Consider the following 24298-nt stretch of genomic DNA (forward strand, 5'->3'; position numbering starts at 1 on the left):
AAAGGCCTTTGAGCTAAGGACAGTGTTTCTAAGGAAATAAAGAATAAAGAAATCACTAGTTTCTTCTAAAAGTCTTCTTTAAAAATCAAACAATATGTAAAATTTATAGATAATTTAGAATTGTTCGTTTGACAATGTTTTTATATATTTCAGTGTAACTAATTAAAAACCATATTCCTTTATGATTTGTGGCATGATGTAACTCTGCTATTTTGAAGTTGCAACTTCAAGTTACTGAATTCAGTTTGTTTCCCCATCTGTAAAATGGAGTAGTATCTATTCTCATAGTTTCATGAAAACTGGGAGCCTGAAATTAGGATAATAGTGGTGTTAACTGATAGAAATTGACAAGTCTGAGATAAAAGACTCATTTAAAGACATGATGAATTAGTGGCTGTGGGGGGCTGGGTGGGGAGTTGCTGCGAGAGGTACTGATGCAGAGTGTCTTTTGGGTGTGATGAAAATGTCTGGAATGAGATGGTGACAGTTGTACAATTCAGTGAATATACTGAAAACCACTGAATTTTATAGTATGTGAATTAGACTTATCTCAATTTTTAAAGGGAGGTGAGGGTGGGGAACGTGATGAGTATGAAGTAAGGTCAGAAGATCCAAAGCTGAGGTGCGTCCACCCCATTAGCAATTGCAGAGATAATGCTACTTGTCAAAATAGGGTAAGAAGATGACGGTTTAGAGGCAAGGAGATGCTGAAATAAAGGAGCTATCCAAAGGATAATACAAAAGTAATGCCTTAGGGAAGGAGAAGAAGAAACTAGATAGAGAAGGAATGGTAAGAAAAGACATAGACATGATGAGGAAGCATAACAGAAAAACATTAACATACTATTGGAAAGAAAGGTATTTCTAATATCAGATAGCATAAAAAGTAAGCAATAAAGAAAATATAACTCTCACCAATCCCAAACATGTTAAAAAGATACAGCTTCCATAAAAGTAAAATTAGGTAACCAATACCTACTTCTAATAAATAAATATTACTAACAAGTAGTAGAGTTAGGCGAATGATACATAAACCCAGTCTTTTCCATCATGAGCCTATGAAATGACTGTTAGGAAATCTCAAAAGCAGATGCTTTTGGTATAGGTTTTCAGCAAACATTTGCAATTATCTTTTAGCAGTAAAAAAATGCATGCCTGTAACTCTACAGATAGCAGAGTGAAGTCTCAATACTACTCTTGTTTATAGTGCTGCCAACGTGTGCCTTGTTTTCCAAACATCTCACCTGAATGGGTGGCCTTCATCAGATTTCTGGATAGCCTGGATCACACCCTTATATATCCTAAAGCAGATAGTCACAGAGAGCAGGGCCAAGGCAATGTAGGCCGTTACACTCACAATGCTGAATACCGTCAATGAAAGCAGCAGGAATAAGCTGGCACCAAACACCACTCCAGTCTTCTTAATGTCTCTCCAGTAGAGAAGGTCAACAACTAAAAATTTAAAAAGAAGAAATCTGAAATTAGAACATTACTTTACCCATTTGTATTTGGCACATTTATATTTACTCCACCCACAAAAGTAAGAAGGCCTCTAGATAAAGCAAAACCAAAACCTAAAATACTAAAGATTAACTTTATAAGCTAAATTTTAAACCCACCCTAAGCTGTATATTAGCATAACACCTTATATTGATTTCCACTTACCATAAAATATTTCTCATTCAAATCTATGTCCTACATGTCCAAGTCATCCTGGCTCTACAAGATTATTAAATCTCTCAAGCCCAACACAGCAGGACACCTAATCTAAAACAAGAGGCTTCTTAAAAATCATCTTGAGGGTTTTTATCTTCACAAAATGCATGATATATATATATTTAAACAACAGAAAAAGTATCTTATGCACTCACTAAAATAAGATATTTCAGTGACACAAAAATATACTTATCTGCAGAAAAATCACTCATTCAAAAAAAAACATGCCAAGAAACTAAAACTTTACTAAAAACTACACAGATGAGTTTCACAGCTCTGCTTTTAAAAGATCTCTGAGAAACTTAACAAAATTGTAACCTAACTTGGCTATCATTAAACAAAAATTTCCTGCAAAGCAAATAACAGAGGGAAACAGCCTTTAGATTACCCAAAAAGCTATCTCCCTCTAGGAGGAGGTACATGCAATGCCATAAAACTTTAGGTGTCAAAGAAAAAATGTGTTGCAGTGTTATATAACGTTTATTAATAGTAAGGAATCAGATAAAGCTTAACCTAGCAAGTCTGCTCTTGGCCCATGGACACAGGCCACTGTGGGGATCAAATAACCAGAGACCTGTGGTTTCAAGATCAGGTTATGTACAACCCAAGGAGAGTTCTGCAGTGTGTCAAGGGGCTCTTGAATTCACAGGCTAAACATAATTCACCTCCTTCTGGACTGTGGACAGTTAGGGTGGGGGGAGCAATCTTACAGTAAAATAAATATGGATATACTCTCGAATACAATTTTAAATAGTTCATTTTTTTTTTTTTTTTTTTTTTTAGTTGTTCATTTTTAAGATGAAGGGGGTGACAATTGACTTTAAGGGTACCCCTGGTTAAGGGTACTTCTGTGGGAAAAATTATGCATGTGAACTGTAAAATGTTAGATATTATTATGAAGCCCTAAATTCCCATTAGTAAATATCATTTGAATACTGATTGAGATATTTTAAATGCCCATCACAGTGTGTCGCACATAGCAGGGATTCAGCAACATTTATTATGTTTAGGGAACATTTATTCCATTCTCCTAAACAGGATTTGATTTGAATGCTATTAATTTAACATCCTATATATGATTTACGGCTTTGTTTTCAAACTCTGATTTCAACTATTTATTAAAGTTTTCCCTATTTCAAGTTCGCTCCAACTCTGCTGAAAACATCTACATCAGTTTTGTTCGATTCAACTAGTTTCCACTACTGTACCAAGACACTAACACAACTGCGACAGGACCAGAACTTGAAATAGTGTATCTACACTATGAATAATAAACACTGAATAAAGAAATAACAGCGATGCTAATAGTTTTCTGACATTCAGCAAACACTCATTGAGCTGATACTGTTCAAAAAACTCAACCTAGGGCTTCCCTGGTGGCGCAGTGGTTGAGAGTCCGCCTGCCGACGCAGGGGACGCGGGTTCGTGCCCCGGTGCGGGAAGATCCCACACGCCGCGGAGCGGCTGGGCCCGTGAGCCATGGCCGCTGAGCCTGTGCGTCCGGAGCCTGTGCTCCGCAACGGGAGAGGCCACAACAGTGAGAGGCCCGCGTACCGCAAAAAAATAAATAGATAAAAATAAATATACAGAGAAAAAGAAAACAAAATGTCAACCTATGAGTCACTTTAAATAAACTGTATTGCTGTGTTATGTCACAAACATGTTACTTTATAAACCACATGGAAAAGGATTTTAAAACTTATCTAAGTTTTCACTATTATAGGGCATCTAAAAGTTGACAACCTAGAAGAATGAGCAAGTAAGGTACACCCCAAACCTACTTTTATATGAAAAAATCCCTCCTTTGTAAAAATGTCTGGTCCTCAAAGTGCTCCAAAACATTTATTAACCTTCAAAATCACTATTAGTGATAAAAAATAAATGCAGATATCCTCACTATTCCTTACCATCATTAAAAACTAGTCAGTACAGGAATAAAGAAGCAGACGTAGAGAATGGACTGGGGAACATGGGGAGGGGGAAGGGTAAGCTGGGACAAAGTGAGAGAGTGGCATGGACATATATATACTACCAAATGTAAAATAGACAGCTAGTGGGAAGGAACTGCATAGCACAGGGAGATCAGCTCTGTGCTTTGTGTCCACCTAGAGGGGTGGGATAGGGAGGGTGGGAGGGAGACGCAAGAGGGAGGGGATATGGGGATATATGTATACGTATAGCTGGTTCACTTTGTTATACAGCAGAAACTAACACACCATTGTAAAGCAATTATACTCCAATAAAGATGCTAAAAAGAAAACTAGTCCGTAAAACCTGATTATGAAATAAATGACTTAGGCTTAGAGGTATATACAACATATATTAACGTCTAACCAAATTACCTAATAAAATAGTGTTACTGTTGGAACAGTTTCAATGACTAGATAAGAATTATTTATAAGTAGTCTATGATTTCTATATAGATGGCTATGGTGCAAGGAAATATCAGTGACTGGGACTCAAGAGACCCACATTCTAGTACTGGCTCTGCACTGTATAACTTTGGATGAGGATCTACTTCCTCTAGACTCACAGAAACTAACATGATTCACAGTTAGTACAAAGATACATATCAATCTTGCATTCAAATTCCTAGTCAGTGCGTCCAAATTAGTGAGATTTAATGCTGTATTATCTGTGCCAAATAAAATTTTGAAATATCTGCTTCCTTTCTCGATCTAGATTTACTGGGGGGAGAGAGGCTTAAGTATTTTTATTTATATCAGTCTTTTTGAAATGCACCTTCCTAGAAACTCTTTCTTTTTTGGTCAAACATTATTAAAGCTTTAGGAAAACAACAAATTCATATTCCTATAATTTTTCAAGCGATCATGAACTATGTCACTATGACAACAGTATGAGAGGCGCCAAAAAAAGACTGAAAAGCTATACACTTTTTAGGCCTGAGAAATGTTTTCCAGGTTGCTGATCTACAGTCTCCACATATCCCTTTATTTCCTGAGTCAACATTTACTGGGCACTTAAATTATACCAAATACTGTCTGTAGACATTACCTCTTTCAATTTTTAAAACCCTATGAGGCAGGCTTTCAGAGAAGAAAGTGAGAGCCAGCTCTTATATGACTGGACCCAAATGATTTAATTAATAAGTGGTACAACATGAATTTTTAACACAGGCTTCCTATTGATAAAGCTCACACTCATGTATGGTGCCAAATTAAAGGCCCAGCACATTAAAGTCCTTCAAAATGTTACACATTTGCACATATAATGAATAGGCAGAGTATAAGCAGATAATTATTACATGTGAGATGAATCATAAAGGCCAAGAAGAAAGTAAAATTAACAAGATAGGTTAATTGATAAGGAACTTGTAAATTTTTTTTTTTTTTTGCGGTACGCAGGCCTCTCACTGTTGTGGCCTCTCGCATTGCGAGCACAGGCTCCGGATGCGCAGGCTCAGCGGCCATGGCTCACGGGCCCAGCTGCTCCGCGGCATGTGGGATCCTCCCAGACCGGGGCACGAACCCATATCCCCTGCGTCGGCAGGCGGACTCTCAACCACTGCGCCACCAGGGAAGCCCGTAAATTTTAATATATATACTTCACCTACAGTTAAATCCAAAAAGGAGAAAAGAGCTCTATTCCAATATTCTTGACCTGTATGTTTCCATAGTAGAAAACTATAATTAATCAAGCTGTTGAAAGCATCTTTTTTTTTTTTTTTTTTTGCGGTACGCGGGCCTCTCACTGTTGTGGCCTCTCCCATTGCGGAGCACAGGCTCCGGGATACGCAGGTTCAGTGGCCATAGCTCACGGGCCTAGCCGCTCCGCAGCCCAGACCGGGGTGCAAACCCATGTCCCCTGCATCGGCAGGCGGACTCTCAACCACTGCGCCACCAGGGAAGCCCTGAAAGCATCTTTTAAGAACCATGTGAATCTGGTTAAGAGTGTGGTTTTCCCAGTAGGCTTTCCTATTGGGAAGAGAATACCCTCCCTACTAGCTTAATATGTACATACAGCTGATAGTTAAAATTCTGGTGCTTTGGGTATAATAAAGTCAATTTCCCCAAAGTTGATGATATGGGAATAGTCATGTATATGATCCAGCAGTATTCAGTGACTGTAGCCTAATATAAACCTAACTGCATGAAAGTACAGTAAACCATAACCTACTGCTTCCTTTCCACCTATTAAATGGTTCCTAGAATGAGATCTTTTCAATAAATGGAAGAGCTCTGAAAATCTGGTATGCAAGTCGATACATATTGTATGAAAATACGTAAATAGCTATACAAGAGTTCTCAAAGCAGAAACCACGAGAGTCTTGTGGAAATAAGCCCCAGGGATGCCCTGGTGGAGCCTTAAAGCACAGAGGAGGAACAAAGGGAAAAAGAGTCAAGAGAGACAGGACAACTAGGTACTGATAGGCACACGTAAGACTAAAGTAATATTTCCTAGAATAGGAAGGTCTGAGAGGCAATCTATACTGTTACCACAGTCATTGTGCAAAGTATAGAAGGATTTCAATCCTTTTTTGTAAAGGAATTTAAGAAATTGTTAGTGAAGCTGTAAGGATGAAAAAATATTAGTTTCTAGCCACCTTAATTGACACTCACAAATATTTCAGGTCTCAGATTCCTTAAATTGGTTTAAATGAAAAAACTTTGGAAGATTAAGTTTATCCAGGATTGTTGATTCTCAATGGAGGGAGTCATAAAGTTTTATTAAAACCCTTTATGAGAAATATATTGAAATACTATTGCTTCTAATATCCATCAAGAAATTTATATCCATTAGTTAATTTACATGTTTGCTCAATCCTAATACCAAAATCAGGCAGACACATCACAAGAAAAGAAAACTACAGACCAAGGTTCCTTATGAATACAGACAAAATAATCCTCAACAAAGTACTAGCAATCTGAATCTAGCAACACATAAAAAGGATTATACACCATGGCCAAGTGGTATTTATCACAGGGATACAAGGTTGGTTCCACATATGAAAACCAATCAATAATACACCATATTAAAAGAATCAAGGACGAAACCCCACATGATCATCACAACTAGACACAGAAGAAGCATCTGACAAAATCCAAGACCCTTTCATTATAAAAACACCTGACAAACTAGGAATAGGAATGGAAGAAATGTCCTCAAGCTGATAAAGGTTATCTACAAAAAACCCACAGCTAACATCATACTTAATGGTGAAAGACTGAAAGCGTCCCCACCCACTAAGGCCAAGAACTAGGCTAGGATATCCCCTCTTTCAACTTCTATTCAACACTGTCCTGGGGGTATGGAGGCAGGGCAATTAGTCAAGAAAAAAAATAAAAGATATGCAGATTGTAAAGGAAGAAATGCAACAATCTGTTTGCAAATAACATGATGTTGTAGGTGGAAAATCCTAAGGAATCCACCAAAAAACTACTAGAACTAATGAACAAGTCCAGAAAGGTTGTAGGATTTAAAAAAAAAAAAAATCAATATACAAAAATCAATTGTATTTCTATACTAGCAACAAACGATCTGAAAATGGATTAAGAAAATAATTCCATTTACAATAGCATCAAAAAGAGTTTAAAAAGAGTGAAAGGCTCAGAAACTGAAAACTACAAAATATCAGAAACTGAAAACTACAAAATATTGTTGAAAGAAATTAAAGAAGACAAATAAATGGAAAGACATCCCATGTTTATAGATTAAAAGGCACTATTATTAAAATGGTAATTGATCTACAGAGCAATCTCTATCAAAATCCTAGCTGCCTTTTAGCCAAAACTGACATACCAGTTGCAGAATTCCTATAGAAATGCAAGAGATCCAGAATAGCCAAAAACAATTGTGAAAAACAACAAAGTTGGAGAATTCACACGTCCCCTTTTCAAAACTTCCAACAAAGCTACAGTAATCAGTTTGGTAGCTGCAAAAGGATGGACAGATAGATTATGGAATAAAATGAAGAGTCCAGAAATTACATTTACATTATGATCAACTGATTTTGACAAGGATGCCAAGACATTCAATGGGGAAAAGAATAGTTTTTTCAACAAATGGTGCTGGGACAACTGGATATCTAACTGCAAAAGACTGAAGTTGCACCCATACGTTACACCATATACAAAAATTAACTTAAAATGGATTAAAGACCTAATGAGTTTAAAGTACAAAACTTAGAAGAAAAAAATAGGTATAAATCTTCATGATTTTGGATTAGGCAATGGTTTCTTAGATATGTCACCAACAGCAGAAGCAGTTTAAAAAAAAAAAAACCAGATAAATTGACCTCAATAAATTAAAAACTTTTGTGCTTTAAAGGACACTATCAAGGTGAAAATTCAACCACAGAATGGGAGAAAATATTTACAAATTAAATATCTGATAAAAGACTTGTATTCAGAATATATTTTAAAAAACTTCTTACAACTCAACAATAAAAAGACAAACCAATTAAAAACGGGCAAAGGATTTGAATATTAATTTCTCCAAAGAATACATACAAATTGTCAGTAAGCAATGAAAAGATGCTCAACGTCATTAGTCATCAGAGAAATGCAAACCAAAACCACAATCAGATACCACTTCAGACACACTAGTATGGCTAAAGTAAAAAAGATGGACAATGACAAATGTTGGCAAGAGTGATGATGACTGGAATCCTCTTACATTGCTGATGGGAATGTAAAATTCAGCCACCGTGAAAAACTGTTTGGCAATTCCTCAGAAAGTTAAACAGAGAGTTACCATATGACCCAGCAATTCCACACCTAGGAATTTCCACCCAAAAGACTAGAAAAAAATCTATGTACACAAATGTTCACAGCAGCATTATTCATAATAACACAAAGTGGAAACAGCCCAAACGTCCATCAACTAATGAATAAACAAAATATTCATACAATGGAATATTATTGGATAATAAAAAGGAATGAAGTACTGATAACATGCTACAGCATGGATGAGGCTTGAAAATATTATGCTAAGTTAAAGAAGGCAAACACAAAAGGTTACACAGTTGTATGGTTCTGTTTACATGAAGTGTCTAGAATAGGCAGTTCTAGAGAGGCAGAAAGTAGATTTGTGGTTGCCAGTAACTGGGAGGAGGAGAGATGGCGAGTGACTGATGATGGGTTTAAGATTGTTTTTTTTTTGGGGGGGGGGATGAAAATGTTCTGAAATTAAATGATGGTGATGGCTGCACAATTCCATAAATATACTAAGTCAATGAGTTGTATGTACACTTAATTTAAAAAAAAAAAGTCATTTTAAACATGTTTCTCTGCTAGGTTGTAAGCTCCAGAAGACAGCATTTTATCTTACTACCTACCACATCTCCAGAGCTGAGCACAAAGCCTGAACCAACTAAACCTTCAATAAATATTACTAATTGATTACAATGAATGCACACTTAATGCCAGTTTAAAGCATGCACTAATCCTAATTATTCAAAAAATGTTTCTGTGCTTTGGATTTAACATTTGTTTTATTTAAACTACCATCAGATATCCACACTTATTAAGTAACAAATAGCAATGCTTTCAGGTAATTTATAAAACAGTAAATATTGTTTTACAGGCTTGTCTCTCCTTACTAGACCCTGAAGGGCTGCTAAATGCATTTCATCTTTATATTCTCATTACCTGCTTCATTAATATTTGCTGCACTGTCTGAATAGTGATCAGATTAAAATGTTTCTATTCCTAAGAATAATTAAAGACTGTAATATTTTCAACTTAAAATAAAGGACATCTTTAAATGAGAACTATAGGGTCACTAAAATGCTAATTTTGGATTCCTCTGTAATCACTTTATTAGTTTTGTTTATGAAGGAAGAGTTCAATGGCCTCTTTATTCGTGAGAAACCAAAATTAAGACAAAGGGCTTGTAAAGGAAAATTTAAACCTTCATGATTCCTGAAGTTTCCTTCTACACTGCAGAATGGAGTGTTAATCATGCAAGGCAACCTACTGTGATGTAAACTTTATTCTTAAATAAAATGTTCATGAAATGTCCTTTTAAAGATCTGAAATTAATCTAACAGTGCTTTTTCCTCTTATAACAATGGAGGATGCTTATGGATTACTAAAATAATTTTGATCAATTTAAACAATTTTTTGTCACTTAGAAAAAAGTGATTTATTCCCTGCAGTGCTTCCCCACTTTTGTTTTCCAAATGAAAATGTGAAAAATCTTTATTTTGATAGTGCTTTAAGCAGTAGCAATTTATCAAACTAAAATTTTCATTTAAAATAATTCAGTACACTATCATCTCTTATTCAAAAGAAACACTTCTGGCCCAATGCAGAGTAAGATGAGTTGCCTACATCTGGTAATCATTAACTGTCATCTGTCATAGCTAAAAATAGTGCCAGCCTTACATGCAGGAGCCATCCAATTACATTTTGCCTCAAATCAAATTCTTACTGTAGCTCTTCCTTGAACAGCCTGAAGTTAGGTTTCAATTTTTAAATCTTTTGTCTGGGTGGAAAAAAACATTGAACTAGGTGGTCCCCAAAATACTGGGAGAACAAGGAACAGCTAGCAGTAAAATGCCTACTTCCTAAGCAAAAGCAAATATTAAGTTCTCTTTAATAAAGTCAGATGAAGAATGAGAAAGGCAGTTAAAAAGGAAGTTAATAAATAAACATATGAATATTAGAATGATACTAAATTTTCAGTTGTTATTTTTCACAACCATGGTCTTTAAATTAATAAATAATTATGTATTTATTAGAAATCACAATCCTTAAATCAAATTCTTCCCAATTGCCAGGAAAAGTGACTAGAATTCAGAGTTGATCATTTATTACCACATAGTAAGCATTTTATCTCCATATAATAACCATTCACTTGGCTAAAAAATGACAGGTGGTGGTCCACAAAAATATCTATGCAGAGCAGGAGCTTAACTCTTTCAGCAAACACGGTAAGAGGAGCTTGAGTCCTATTTCTTCCTTCTAGTTACCATCATGTAAAATTAGAAAAATGATAGCCACCTAACAAGTTAGTTGAAAATGAATGGAGATTGCACACATGGAAATGCTTGATGAATTAAACACACTAAATAAAAGTAATGTCTGAAGAGATACAGTCAAGCAGGGCAATCAAATATTAAATACGATGCTTAACTAAGCTCTGATTTTTTAAAAGGTGAGTTCAACTTTCTCTGAAAGCACTGCTAACTTGGTTTCAGTTAGCAAGTTTCAGGTTGAAGGATACCTAGTATTGCTACAAAGTATCTCAACCAAATACTTGGCAAACCAGCATCTCTCTTGGCCATCTCTCCTCATCCTGTAGCTAGAGTTTTTAAAAGATACAATTTCAGGTCCTTGTCTCTTTCATCACTAAAGCTTCCCTGTTTTACTTCTGACAACTTTACTGTATGTTGTCCATTTCAACAACCACACATCTAAGGAAGAAACATTTTACATAAAACTAGTATAAATTCTATATTTGCCCTTTCTATAAAAATTTAGTAATCCCCTATTCTGAGCAAGGAACTGTGCAAGTACTTTATATACATTATCACTAATCACAACAACTCTATAAAGTGTTTATTATCTGCACTTTATACATAAGGCAATCAAGGCTCAGAGGTATTATTAAATAAATTGTGCAGGGTTACTGATTAAAATTCAGGTCTGACTGTGAAGGTCTCACTCTTTCCATCATACCACATATTTTGTATTTAAAGGAATTTATCAGTACTCAAGTTTGCTTTTTACCCTACTTGAGGATTCCAAATAGTGTTTCAACCCCAATTTAAAGAGAGAAGTAATTAACTAACACCATGAGCAGAGTTATATACACAGACCAGTAAATTCCAGTAACATAGATTCAGTAATAGGAGTAAATCATGTTCTGTTCAAATTGCAAGTCGTGGTTCCTAGAAGCCATCTAAATTGTCCCTCTCTCTGAAAAAAATAAATTAAAACTATAAATAGCTACAGATAGATAGATATTAATAGATAAGACAACACAAATCAACCACAACACAAAACTGCAGATCTTCCTAATAATGTAGCATTTTGTACGGTTAATGTTTTGAGTGATGTTGGAGAATTACTCCAAAAGAGATTGTCCAATAGGCACTTCAAAACAGAATATCTGACCTCAAAAGATTAAGAGAAGCCACGAGGAAAGTCATTAAAACCCTTGAACATTTTTGTAAAAGGACATTACATGTGATCCACTGTGAAAATTCAACCACAAAAATATCATGTTGTGCTACCAATTTTGTAGTAAAAAATACACACCAAAAAGCCCAAAATCTTGATTCATCTCTGTTCATTCTAAGACTTATGCACAGCTATGATTACAACCTAAATTTTGTTAAAAATAAACTAAAACTTATTTTCATAACTGTTGGTTTTATGTTTCAAGTCTTAACAAAATCTTTTTCCCTCCATTATTTGCCATGAAATTTGAGCTTACTTTAAGTGCTTGTTTCTCTTATATTAAGTATCCTCAAGTAGAAAATGTCTTAATATACTGAAGGAAGGTAAAACTACCTATGATTGTTGCTGCCTTCTTAGGAAAATCCAAATTTCTCTGAGACTGAAAACAGTGAGGTTCAATAACCACCACAACAATTAATTTAATTAATTAGTTCATGTTGTTTTCAACACTTCCTTTAATCCCACATTCCATTTCCAGCTTTATTAGAAGATGACAAAAAATACAGCAGAAAATAATTCTAACTTCCCACTTCCAACTTTACTTCTTGTTGGCATACACACATTACGAGAAATAGGCACCAAACCTTAGAAATAGGAAATTGCTGCCAAAATCCTGTTTTCTACTAATAAAAACTAAATGGAAAACATACGTTCCATAACTCTATAAACCTGGAAAGCTTAATAAACTGGAATAGGGGGAAAAGTCTGAGCAAATTACTAGTTTAAAAAAAGAATCAACTTCACTAGTAGGTAAACTAGTTATAGTTATACTTCTATAACCTTACACACCTATGGCACACACTCAGTATAAATGCTCAATGAATAAATAGCTAATAATACAGATAATGAAATAAGGTAAAGTATTCACATCACTGACCAGGATAATCTATTTTAATTTTAGATTATTTAAGTGGAAAAAATACACAAATGAGTATATACAACAACTATACACTAGCAACAGCTATTCTTATGGAAAATCAGAATTTTGGCAAATCTGTAATCTGAGAGTAGTAATTCCTAAATCTGTCTCAATTGCCAACTCTTAACAATAGACTTGCAGAAGTATCATTAACATTTAATAATTTTTTAATCTTAAATTGCTTTGAGCTACCTAGAATAAATATAAGATCGTGGTATTGAGGAGAGACAAACAGTATTTTAGCGTCTAGCAATACCTTACATAAATGCCTAAAAGGTGATTGGATTAAGAAGTTTGAAAGCAATGAGGCAAATTTAAACATATACATTACATACACATAAATACACATCCAGTAACATAAATGAGCATTATCCATGATAATGACCCTATGCCACTAGCTGTCTAGTCCTGAACAAATAATTTAATCTCTTTAGTTTTCTTGGTTCCTTACCCATAAAACAAGAATAAGTGACTATTAAGATGTCTTGCTTGTGGGTATGATCTAAAAATCCGGGATTTACGGATGTTGCTTAAGTTAATTAATTGCTCCTTTAAAAAAGGGGTAAGGTAGGGGATCCCTTTTATTTCTCCCATTTGAAAAACCATTTTAAAAAATTCCCAAGAATGGATGTATAAGGCTCAGGCCAGGAGTAAACCTGGCTGAACATCAAAGTTCTCATCCTGTCACTTTGTTGAAAAGCTGTGCGGAGTCAATGAGGAGACCCAGTGATAAGGCCACCACTGTTTCTTTTGCTGCCTTCAAGGAATTTACAGACTAGGAAAAAAAGCCAATATTTATTTATATATATATAATATATTTTTAATTACATATATATATATTACATGTATTATATACATATATATTAGTTATATATAACTGTAATATATATAGATATATAACTGTAACAGAAGGCACAAAATGAAAACCAAGAGATAGGAGTTCTGAGGAATACTGGATTCCCTCCACCTGGAAGGTGAATACTTCAGGAAGGATTGGGCTTCTGACAAGACTTGGGCAAAATGAAATGGGAAGGGGGATTTTAGACAGAGAGAAAAACACAAGCAAATGCAAAGAACAGGCATGTTTAGGAAACAAGTCCTTCAATGTGGCTGGAGACAGAGTAATGGGAGATGGGATTATAAAGGCTAGGATTAGACCATGGAATGCCTCTTAAAAGTCCAAGATAGTATGAACTTAATTTGAAAAGTAAAGGAAAACCCCTTAAGTGCTATGATTAGAGCCATACTTTAGGAAGATTAATTTGGCTTAACATATAGGATTTAGTGGAAAAACCAGTTAGAAGTTCTGACAAGGAATTAAGAGTACCCGGATTTGGGTAAATAAACAAAACTGAGAAGATATTTCCATTGCTCTCACTACTTATCCATGCAAGACTTTAAACCATATATAGGAGGAAAAAATTACCAATTTACTCTTTTTCAATTTAAATCTGGTTCTCATTAAGTAATTTACTTAAAACTGACAAAACAGCTATCTTAGAAAGAGTTAAAACCATCAGAAATGCATATGTAGTACTTAATCTTGGCCAAGGTTTCAGGACAGACACTCCTATACATTACTCAAAATAATTTGTATCTTTCTGAAGGGAAGTTCTGCAACATGAACCAAAAGCCTAAATACTATATAACCCAGCAATTTGGAAATAATTATAAGAGCAATAATTTATATTCAATTATATTCATTTTAGCATTCTTCATGTTTGCAAAAAATGTAGGAATAACTTGAATATTTAACTATAAGGGATTAACAGTACATACTTAGAATACTACACCCATTAAAACAATGTAGAATATTTCTAAATGAAAGGTATTTCCCCATTTAGTGTGAGAAAAATGATTATGGAACAAAATGTACCATACGTAACCCCAACACATACACACACCGTTAGAAATACACACCAAAACCACTCTGTGAAGTGATGGTTTTATTCTTCCACAGACCTTCTAAATTTTCTACAACATACACACATATATACACACACACAGTGTTGCACTACTAAACCAAGATCCAGAAGAAATATCTAATGAAATGATTAAACGCTGGGTTTCAACTACGTTTAGAACTGAAAAGCAGGAGGCTTCCTCCGATCAATAGGTCTCGCAATTGATTAACACCCAAGTTCCCTTCTCAGGATTTTTTTTTGGGGGGGGGGATTCCCAGGGACATTTATTTCAAGCAGCCAAGACCCCTTTCTCCTCTCTACCTGAATGTCAGTATGAGCGTACACCTTTACCCATATACTCAGTAACCTTAAGCTTTGAAAGAAATTGAAAGTGACTTAGCAAAAGTAAAGATAAGGGAGCCCTACAAGAACCTCTGCAAGAAGTATGATCCAGAAATGGTCCAAAGTCAGTTTCTGTCTTGCCGTATAATCAAACTGAATTTTAATGCTAGAAACATTTCTGTCCCCATCCTACACAAACTCCTCTCAAAGGTCACCTACAGTATGTTAACTGCCAAGTCCCAAAAACACTACTAATAATGGGTAGTGTCGTACATATTCCTAAAATTCAACAGGGTCCACAATCATTTCTCAATCTTCACATTAAATGGCTTCTCTCTAGTATTTAACCATCCATTCCCTCTTGAAAAATCTCTCCCTCCCTAATATCAGGAAACCAGCCCTAACCTGCTGCTTTTACTGCTCCGACTATAACTTCTTGTGCTCCATGTCCCCACAATATAGGTTTTAGGCTCTCCTTCCTTAATCTTCTGTTCTTTTTTTTTTTCTTTTTTTTTTTTTTTGCTTTACGCGGGCCTCTCGCTGTTGTGGCTTCTCCCGTTGAGGAGCACAGCCTCCGGACGCGCAGGCTCAGCGGCCATGGCTCACAGGCCCAGCCGCTCCGCGGCATGTGGGATCTTCCCGCACCGGGGCACGAACCCGTGTCCCCTGCATCAGCAGGCGGACTCTCAACCACTGCGCCACCAGGGAAGCCTCTTCTGTTCTTTCTATGCAAATTTCCTCACAGTATTCATCTGTCTCACTTTGCATTCAATTCCCAATTCTGCATTCATCATTAAGCCTGTCATTTCTCTGAGCTTCAAATTTGAAGTTTCCAAAACAGAACTCTGCATCATTTCTACCTACTTTAGTCTATTTCTACTGACACTAAAGCACTAGCATGGCCAAGGTTGCACTCTGACTGAAATTTCATGTTGTCCTTTGAGTCCCTCCCTCACCCTAGTCCCACGAATCTATGTCAAATATCAAGTATTCCTTTCTAAGTTTCTCAAACCTGCCACCTCCTTTTCATTCCTACTTCAGGCCAAGTTCAGGCACATCTAGGCACAAATACAGTCATCCTGTTCTGCTTCTAAGTTCTTCTCCAATTTATCTTATATAGCACTCCAAAACAGTCTTTCAAACCTGCTGTCATTTTACCACTCCCTACTTTAAAACTTCCAAAGGCTCTTTATTTCCTTTATGATAAAATCCAAAAGTCAATGTCTTCTGCAATCTGACCCAGGGTATCTTTTCATAAAACCAGAGAACATCAAAATTGGAACACTAGAAATCATGCAGAAGAGGAAACTGAAGACCAAAAACGGTAAGATTCTCACTCTGGCCAAAATCAAAACATACGAGAACAGAAACTTTAAAAACTAGGTTGGTGTTTCCTACATTTGCCTAATATTAACACAACCCTTTGTCAAGGTGCTTAATGTATCGACATGCCTTTCCCCTATAAATTTTCATGTGGTAGATCTGAATAGGGTCACAGGAATCATATAAAAATAAAGAAGCACTAGGTAATTCTCCTCTTCAGGGAAGTTTGAGGAAACCTGACCTAGATCTTACAAGTCTTCTACATTCTTTACTTATACCAATCTTATCTTTCAACTACTATCCTATAAATATTCTGTTCTACCCAGAAAGCTCTATTCACTGTCTAAATTACACCTTGTTTAGTGGTTAAATCATTCTCCCACCCCACCCAAACCCCCAAACCTACCCAATTCCTTCTATTTTAAGCTCTTGAAAATCTTTTGACTGTCTTAATCAATGCTTTCCATTTTAACCCCAATAATCAAGTACTTCATAGATTTCATTTGTTGTAAGTATCCCGCTAAGAACAATAGAAAATCCAAGATGAAAAATGTATAAAATATAAGTTATTAATTTTGGTCTTAGCCTGCAAGATAAATGTCTTAAATACTAGTTAATAAGCTAAAAAAAAACTTTTTAAAACACGGAAATCAGAGTATCTCTCACTTCTTTATACCCTTACACGTTACCATAATCAGATGTACCAACTGGATGTGTTTCAACCATGGGACTTAAGGAAGGAACAAGGGTGGCAAAAGAGTAGAATAATACATGGGCTTAAGTTTGTTTTTTAATATACCTAGAAAGCTTAGATTCTTTCCTCTATCGCCACACTTTTCATAAAATGAGGAAAAACTCACTCCCTGGCAGTTTCAGCTTCTCACGGATTTCCATTTAAGTCATAACCTCTAATCTGCAACGTTAAAATTAGCTGCTGATAAATACTAAAATATAACTTAAGCAATGAACCAGAACAATAGGTAAAGTTAGTCTTCCCAAGCAAAAAAGCCAAACACTAAAAAAATATCAGGCCATTCCACTTACATACAAAATGAGGCTCCCCAGAGACAGACATTCAAGAGTAAATTTGATTTTATACTTAGTACCTAAAAATAATCAAAATAAACGTCTGGTATAATAATATGGACTATACTGGAACTTAATTTCTCCAATCTCAAAATATTCCTAAATTAGTTTAGCAAATAAAGAACTTAAGATGCTATTAAATGGTCTAAGACTCAAATTATTAATACAGAGCCTTAATAGTTGCTGAGTAGGCCCTGATGTGATTTTTCACCTATTTTTAAAGTCTGGATTTATTGTATTGTTATCACTACTATCAGTTTTACTTATCAAAAACTAATATAGCAATTTACTTTCCCTTTGTAATGCTAATGGTCAGAAGGATGAAGAAATAAAAATCCCTCTGTTCATTAAATTCACATGTAAAGAAACCATACAGGTAAAACTCCAAAGCTATATTATTTTCTGTTAAGTGTTAACTGTAAGATCTTTCCAATGTCTCAATATGAACTCAATCTTAAGCTCACCTTTTCCCCACAATACTTCATTGAACCAATTTTTAAAAGGATGTTGTAAAGGTTCCTGTAATTAGCTCCACATATTGCTTTTAGAAACATTATCACCAATCCTGCTAATAATTCTGCTGTAGAAATTTTTTTTTTAATTATAAAACTTGACTGTGGCCAGAAAAACAAATTGCTTGTGTGGAATGTCTAAGTGGACTACTTAAAAATAGCTCTAATATGGGAACATATGTATAACTGATTCACTTTGTTATAAAGCAGAAACTAACACACCATTGTAAAGCAATTATACTCCAATAAAGATGTTAAAAAAAATAGCTCTAATAATTTCTAAGACAATTTATTATAAGGTCAGATACACAGCCCACCCACCTTCCCTTTTTCTTAAAATGGCACATTTAACCATCTACATAATAAAATACTTTAAAAATATTCATTACACTTACAAGCTTAAATTCTTACACAACCCCAATCCACTGAGACTTGAAAGGATCTGGGCTTTCAAGGGGGAGGAAAGGGGATCAAGATCACTGATTGGTTATTACAAGGACAAAGGTTAGTGACTTAAATATGGACACACATTTAAAACTACTGTGTATACATTTTAACCATTTTAAGATATACAAAATTATAATCTAATTAAAAGGTGACTGGTAATAACTTTAAAGGTTCAATAATATTTCCAAAGAAGAAAACAGGCTTACTGCAAACACAGGATCTTGCTATCTACAAACCTTTGGATAGAATTTCAACTACACCAAGTCAGATTTAAAAAACAAAAAAAACTTAGTCACAGAAAATATGTCATTATGGAATACAAACATGGCTATGTAGATTTATCACACCAAAGTGACCAAATGAAATTATGTTAAAACTATATTGTTCACAACCTGCAAGATTAAAGAATAGAACCTAATCAACGATAGGACTGCAAAGACTAAATCAAATGCCAGTGAAGCAGAAGAGCGTGACATTTTCTCATACATAACGAACTGCAAAAACACATTTGAAATAGCTGTTTTAATCCTTTACACTTAAATCCTTCATAGGCTTCATTTTCAATCCAAAATATATCTAAATTGCAAAGCTTATTCATAGAAATATATATTGCTGGTCACATTAAAAAATGAATAAAAGATTAAAAAGCAGATATACCCTTGTCCTTCCAAGTTTTCTTCTGACCGTCCATCTCTTGTCACGATCTGCCCTACAGATGCAATTATCAATTATGCATACCAACAGAAAAGCTGTAACTGCAAAAATCTACCCCCTGAGACATGAAATATCCGTTTCCTCAACCGTATCTGCAGTCTCCTCTGCTGCACAACTGCAGCAGGACTGAAGTCACCTGACGCCTTCTGGGTGTGGAACAGTCTGACGCAGTGCAATCTGTAACTAGGCTACTAATACTCAGGCACTACCGCCTTCCTCTATCTGTTTATTGTTCTAGTCTTTTGCTTGTTGCTCACACCAAATGGAGCTACTTTTGCAGGGGGAGGGGAAGGCCACCAAAAGAAAAGAAAGAAAAGAGGGTTGTTATTCTGGCAGAGTAAACCACTGAATATATTTGAAATGCACTTAAAGCCATGTACAGTTTTTTATAACCTTATTTTGTTTTATTTTTATTTATTTATATTTTGACAGATAGGGAAATTATGCTGCTGGTTTCCAGCTTCCTTTAAAACTTTAAAATCAATGGTTACCTGATAAGATAAAAATGGACTGACCCAAAGAAGGGTAACAGCTTAAATTTCAAGCCTGGGAAATGCGAGTCTCTTCTTACTTTCTCTTAAATTATCAGCATTTTGCACCCTTATGAGGGTGTGACAGGAGAATCACAAAGTCAAATTATTAATGTTTACTGAATATGTTACTTAAATAGAAAAAAGTTTTTACTTAATTTCAGCAATCTCATATTTCTCAGGTAATGCTATCTTTTCCTTCTTTTGCAACTACAGAAATCCAGAGACTTGCAAATATATACTTATTCTTAATTACCACCTGCTCCAAATCAATCTTTCAATAAATATCTATTAGACACCACTGCAGGTACTATTAATAGACTCTTTGCTTGAGGAGAAATATTCAGGTGCTAATTATACCACATTTGCTTTGGGAAAGTGACATAAGACCAAACTAAAATTTTACTGATAAAACAAAAACAAATCTATATAAGAAATTTCTGAAATTTTTGTTCAACTTTATAAAATTGGCATTCGTTCCAGTGCAGAATATTACGTCTTTACTAACGTCTCACAACTGTTTTAACTGATATTATCATTTGACTTAGCAGAAAAGGCAACATATAATGACAAATCAGCGAAAATATTTTTAAATGTGAGATATGCTGAAGCATTATAAGATATGGAGCCTATGTACGAAACTACATACTTCAGAAGACTATATAGCTACATTGAAATAGGTATGATATTTTTTGGAACTTGCTGTAAAACTGTGTGGGCTGCAAAACCCTGCAAAATTCTTCAAATCAGAAGTGGCCTGAATATCAAGAACTCAGTTCTTTTCCTCCCTGCCTCTCTAACTCCAAACATAAATAAAGCAAAGCAATTTTTAAAGAGAGTCTAGTATTCTCAGCTCAGAAGTTAATATTTAACTTTAAACTTTATTCACTGAACCCTTGTATAATGTGATATTTGAGAACACTTGTCACCAAGTCATATCATAGCTGAAAATCTCTGGCCTCTTCATGCCAATAGTTAGAAATCCCAAACTATTCATTAACTACATAATATTTTCAAAATAGTATTTTCTAATAATGAATCCCTTAAGACTGAAGGCCAATAAATACTTTAGCATTAGAATAACGCACTCAAAAACATCGCCCAAACAGTTTTGAAGTCAGAGATTACTACACTAATAGTAGGGGGGAAAAAAGATTTCTTGAGAAAAAGGGTATTTACCATTCATTTTATTCACATCTTCCAGTACTTGACTTGGTGTAACAATTTTTAAAAATCATCTGAGAGAGCAAGAACATATAATAACACCCATTCATCTAAATGTTAAACATACTTAATAGCTCCCCTGGCAGATTAAGAGGTCAAAATAGGAGCCCTGAAATTAGACCTTACATAGTAATATCTAATTCTTTAGCTTTTATGATCTTTGCAATTTAGGCTATTAAGTTTACAGAGAAAACTAACTAAGATAAATCAATTTACATTTTGCCCATTTCTTTCTTAGAAAGTTTTAAAACTAGAGTTGTTTTAAGTTTGGTAACCTAAGGAAAAAGTGCTTAAATTTGAAAATCTGATGAGACCAATCTGTTAAAAATGTAAAGCCACTGGGCGAGGCTTATTGTGATGAGAGGATCAAATGAGTTTGTGTATGCAAAAGGCCTTAGGACAGTGCCTGATAAAAAGTGGCCCTATGTAAGAGCTAGCTATTTACTATTATTATGCTAAAATTTTTAACCATTAAACCACAAGGAAATAAAGCCTGTAAATCATATCTAAGAAAGTGCATATATTAAGCCATTCAATTCTAGGCAATAACCCAATACCCTCTTTAAAAAGAAGCGCCCCACCACACACACACACACACCCACACACACCCACACACCCACACACCCACACCCCCCCCCCCCCACACACACACACATTACTGTGCTTTGTTACTGTAGTTCTATTCTCCTCCAGCTGAGAAAAAATTTTATATGGGTAGATTACAGGTCCTATTCCATATTAAATCCCAAGATAACAGGCAAATAGAGAACATAAATCTGTTAAAAACTTATTTGTTTTCCTCCAAATATTTAACATTTTGTTTAAAAATGAAAAATTATTTCAAGGACAATTTTCAAATAGAGCAGATATATATACCACATTGATTATTTGGGATAGGAACTTATTTTCCCTTAAAAGTAAAGGCTTCCAAAGGAGAGGAGCACAGAAGATTCCTTTATTTATAATACAAGCAAATAAAAGTGCTGTCTGAATTCTAAGTCCTACTGCATATTGTGCATGGGGGTAGGGAAGGGGGGAATTCTTCTCTTCCTAAACTCAAAATCAGCCTTATACTGAACTTTTGAAATCGCCTGTTCTGAGTTCATGATCGGCAACTTCTCATTCCTCAATGTCCATAAACCCAGTACCTCCCCAAAGCATGACAAAAACCAATGACCAAAACCACCCCAAACACACCTCTAACTCCTTTCCAAACAGTACCCATGCTCTAAAATTACCTACACTCTCTACATTTCTCTTCTCTTCATATCTCAGATCAAAACTCTCATTTTCTTCGTGCACTTACCTCATTAAAAGGAAAATTATATGATTAAAATAAGTCCTACTAAAGAATAAAAAACTCCTTTCTCTATAACACTCTCATAAACGTGTGTGTGTGTGTGTGTGTGTGTGTGTGTGTGTGTCTTGTACATAAGTGGCAGGATTTCAAACAGTAGAGGACTGTATTTTGGAATAGGCAACAATATGTAAACTCTAAGACCTCCCAGGCCAGCTCTCCCAAGATATTCCTTTTTCCATTTCTTTCCTTCCTCTAATGCTGAACCCCAGAAAAACTCAAGTTTTTGTTTTGCTTTGCTTTACAATGTTTAGAAATGAAGGCAAATAAGGTGAGAAAGAGGTGGTCATTTGGATTGAAAGTGCTACTCTCTAAACTGGGGGTTGCTTGTATACAATTCTTGATCGCTAAAAAAATTATTTCTACTTTCCAGCAACAGACAACAGGACTTTTTAATAAAAAAAAAAATTACAGCTACACAGTAGTTTTAAACTTACTTCAAAATTTAATTATTCTGAACTATACAAAAGTATAAAACTAAACATATGTCCCATTACTGAAAGATATTAAATAATGCTTTTTAATACCATATGCTGTAACGTAATGCCCTCTATGGACTAAATTACAGCACTTCAGCACTAACTACTGAATTGAACCTTAAGACATGAACAAAGACTTTAGTCTAGAAAATGAATGACAAGTTAAAAAATAACCAAAATATAATGAGCATTTTAAGGTCTATAAACAATTCCATATAAGCTGATAAAAATACATACTAAAAATTATACAGAAAGAAACTGAAAGTGATACTATTCAATGAGAACTAAATAAATGTTGATTTCTTATATTATAATCTAAAATAAATACACAGATAATCCAAAAGATCCAAAGCATTTTTAAACCTGGAATTTAAAAATTTAATAGTCATTGGGTTTTGAACAGATCTTTTAAAACTTTTAAGTTTTCACTGAAGTACATGTTTGGGGGAATCTTTAAGGTCATTTCATAATGTTTATCATAGCATGATTCAAGCATTTGTTTGATTCAGTACAATGTGTCAAAATTCAAAATCCTTTTATAAAGTCATTTTCAAAGTCATTTGTTACTGTGAAGCAAATATCCACAACTCACTAAATTTCTCGGCCCAACTGAATTTCCATATGGTCAATTGCAGAGCATTCCACGGACATCGTTTTCTATCTACAACACTAGATGGCACCAACACCCATAGTACTGTTGACTGTCCAACCCAAAGCATGCAACCTGGCTAAAATTGTTCTCAATTTTCTGGCTCTTCCTTAGGATTGTTGCCTGGTACTAGGGGACTATCAGAGTGTGATGGGGATAGGAAAACAACTCCAACACCAGAAAGGCATGTGGGATAAAATGATCTCTGACCAGAATTCAAAATCAATTTTGAACAGATCAGAATTAAACATAAAAATGAAACTATAAATTAGTAAATAAATTAAGTTATAAATTTTCCCAGGTGAAAACTGAAAATATCCACCAAAATGTAAAGTAAAATAAAAATTATTTAGAAAACTAAGGGAAAACTGTAACATGACAAGGATTTGCATCCACTCTATATAAAGAACTCTCATTAAAATCAGAAAGAGGCGATTCTAAATTTTAAAATGGGCAAAGGGTATGAACAGGCAATTCACAAAAGAAATACAAATAGCCAATAAATATGTGGAACATGCTCACCTTCACTAATAATCGAAGATCGAAACAGCAAGATAACTACTTTAACCTATCAAACTGGTAAAGGTTTCTTTTTTTTTAAAAAAAAAAGACAGGTATACAATGTCTGGAAGGATACATGAGAAGTCTAGTAAATGACTCTAGGAAGGAGCACTAGGCAGCTTAGTTAAGACAGGAAGAAGACTTATTGTAATAGTACTTTTTGAATTTTGTATAATGTATAAGTCCTTAGCTATCAAAATTTTCTGATTAAAAAAACAATATTAATAAATAATACTAATTGTTGGTGATCAATAGAGAAATGGGTTGTTGTCTTATTCCATTAGAAGGGTAAAAATTAGTACAAGTTGTGACAAAGGATTAATCTGCAAAATATACAAAGAGATCATGCAGCTCAATATCAAAAAAAAAAACCCAATCAAAAAGTGG

At 34.7% G+C, this 24298-nt stretch overlaps 1 protein-coding gene across 5 annotated transcripts in view; it reads right to left on the bottom strand.

Annotated features, from left to right (window-relative positions):
* RTN4 (reticulon 4) overlaps positions 1–24298 on the bottom strand; it is a 67206-nt gene that overhangs the window by 13818 nt on the left and 29090 nt on the right. For 4 of the 5 annotated variants that reach the window (XM_032652285.1, XM_032652287.1, XM_032652286.1 and 1 more), the window contains one exon: positions 1245–1452. In XM_032652285.1, the coding sequence (XP_032508176.1) occupies positions 1245–1452 (208 nt within the window). Of the gene's footprint in view, positions 1–1244; positions 1453–19054; positions 19336–24298 lie in introns of those variants that run through there. The other variant, XM_032652288.1, reaches the window with a different exon arrangement.

Source organism: Phocoena sinus, chromosome 13 (assembly GCF_008692025.1).
Source record: "Phocoena sinus isolate mPhoSin1 chromosome 13, mPhoSin1.pri, whole genome shotgun sequence".
In the NCBI taxonomy this organism is placed as follows: Eukaryota; Metazoa; Chordata; class Mammalia; order Artiodactyla; family Phocoenidae; genus Phocoena; species Phocoena sinus.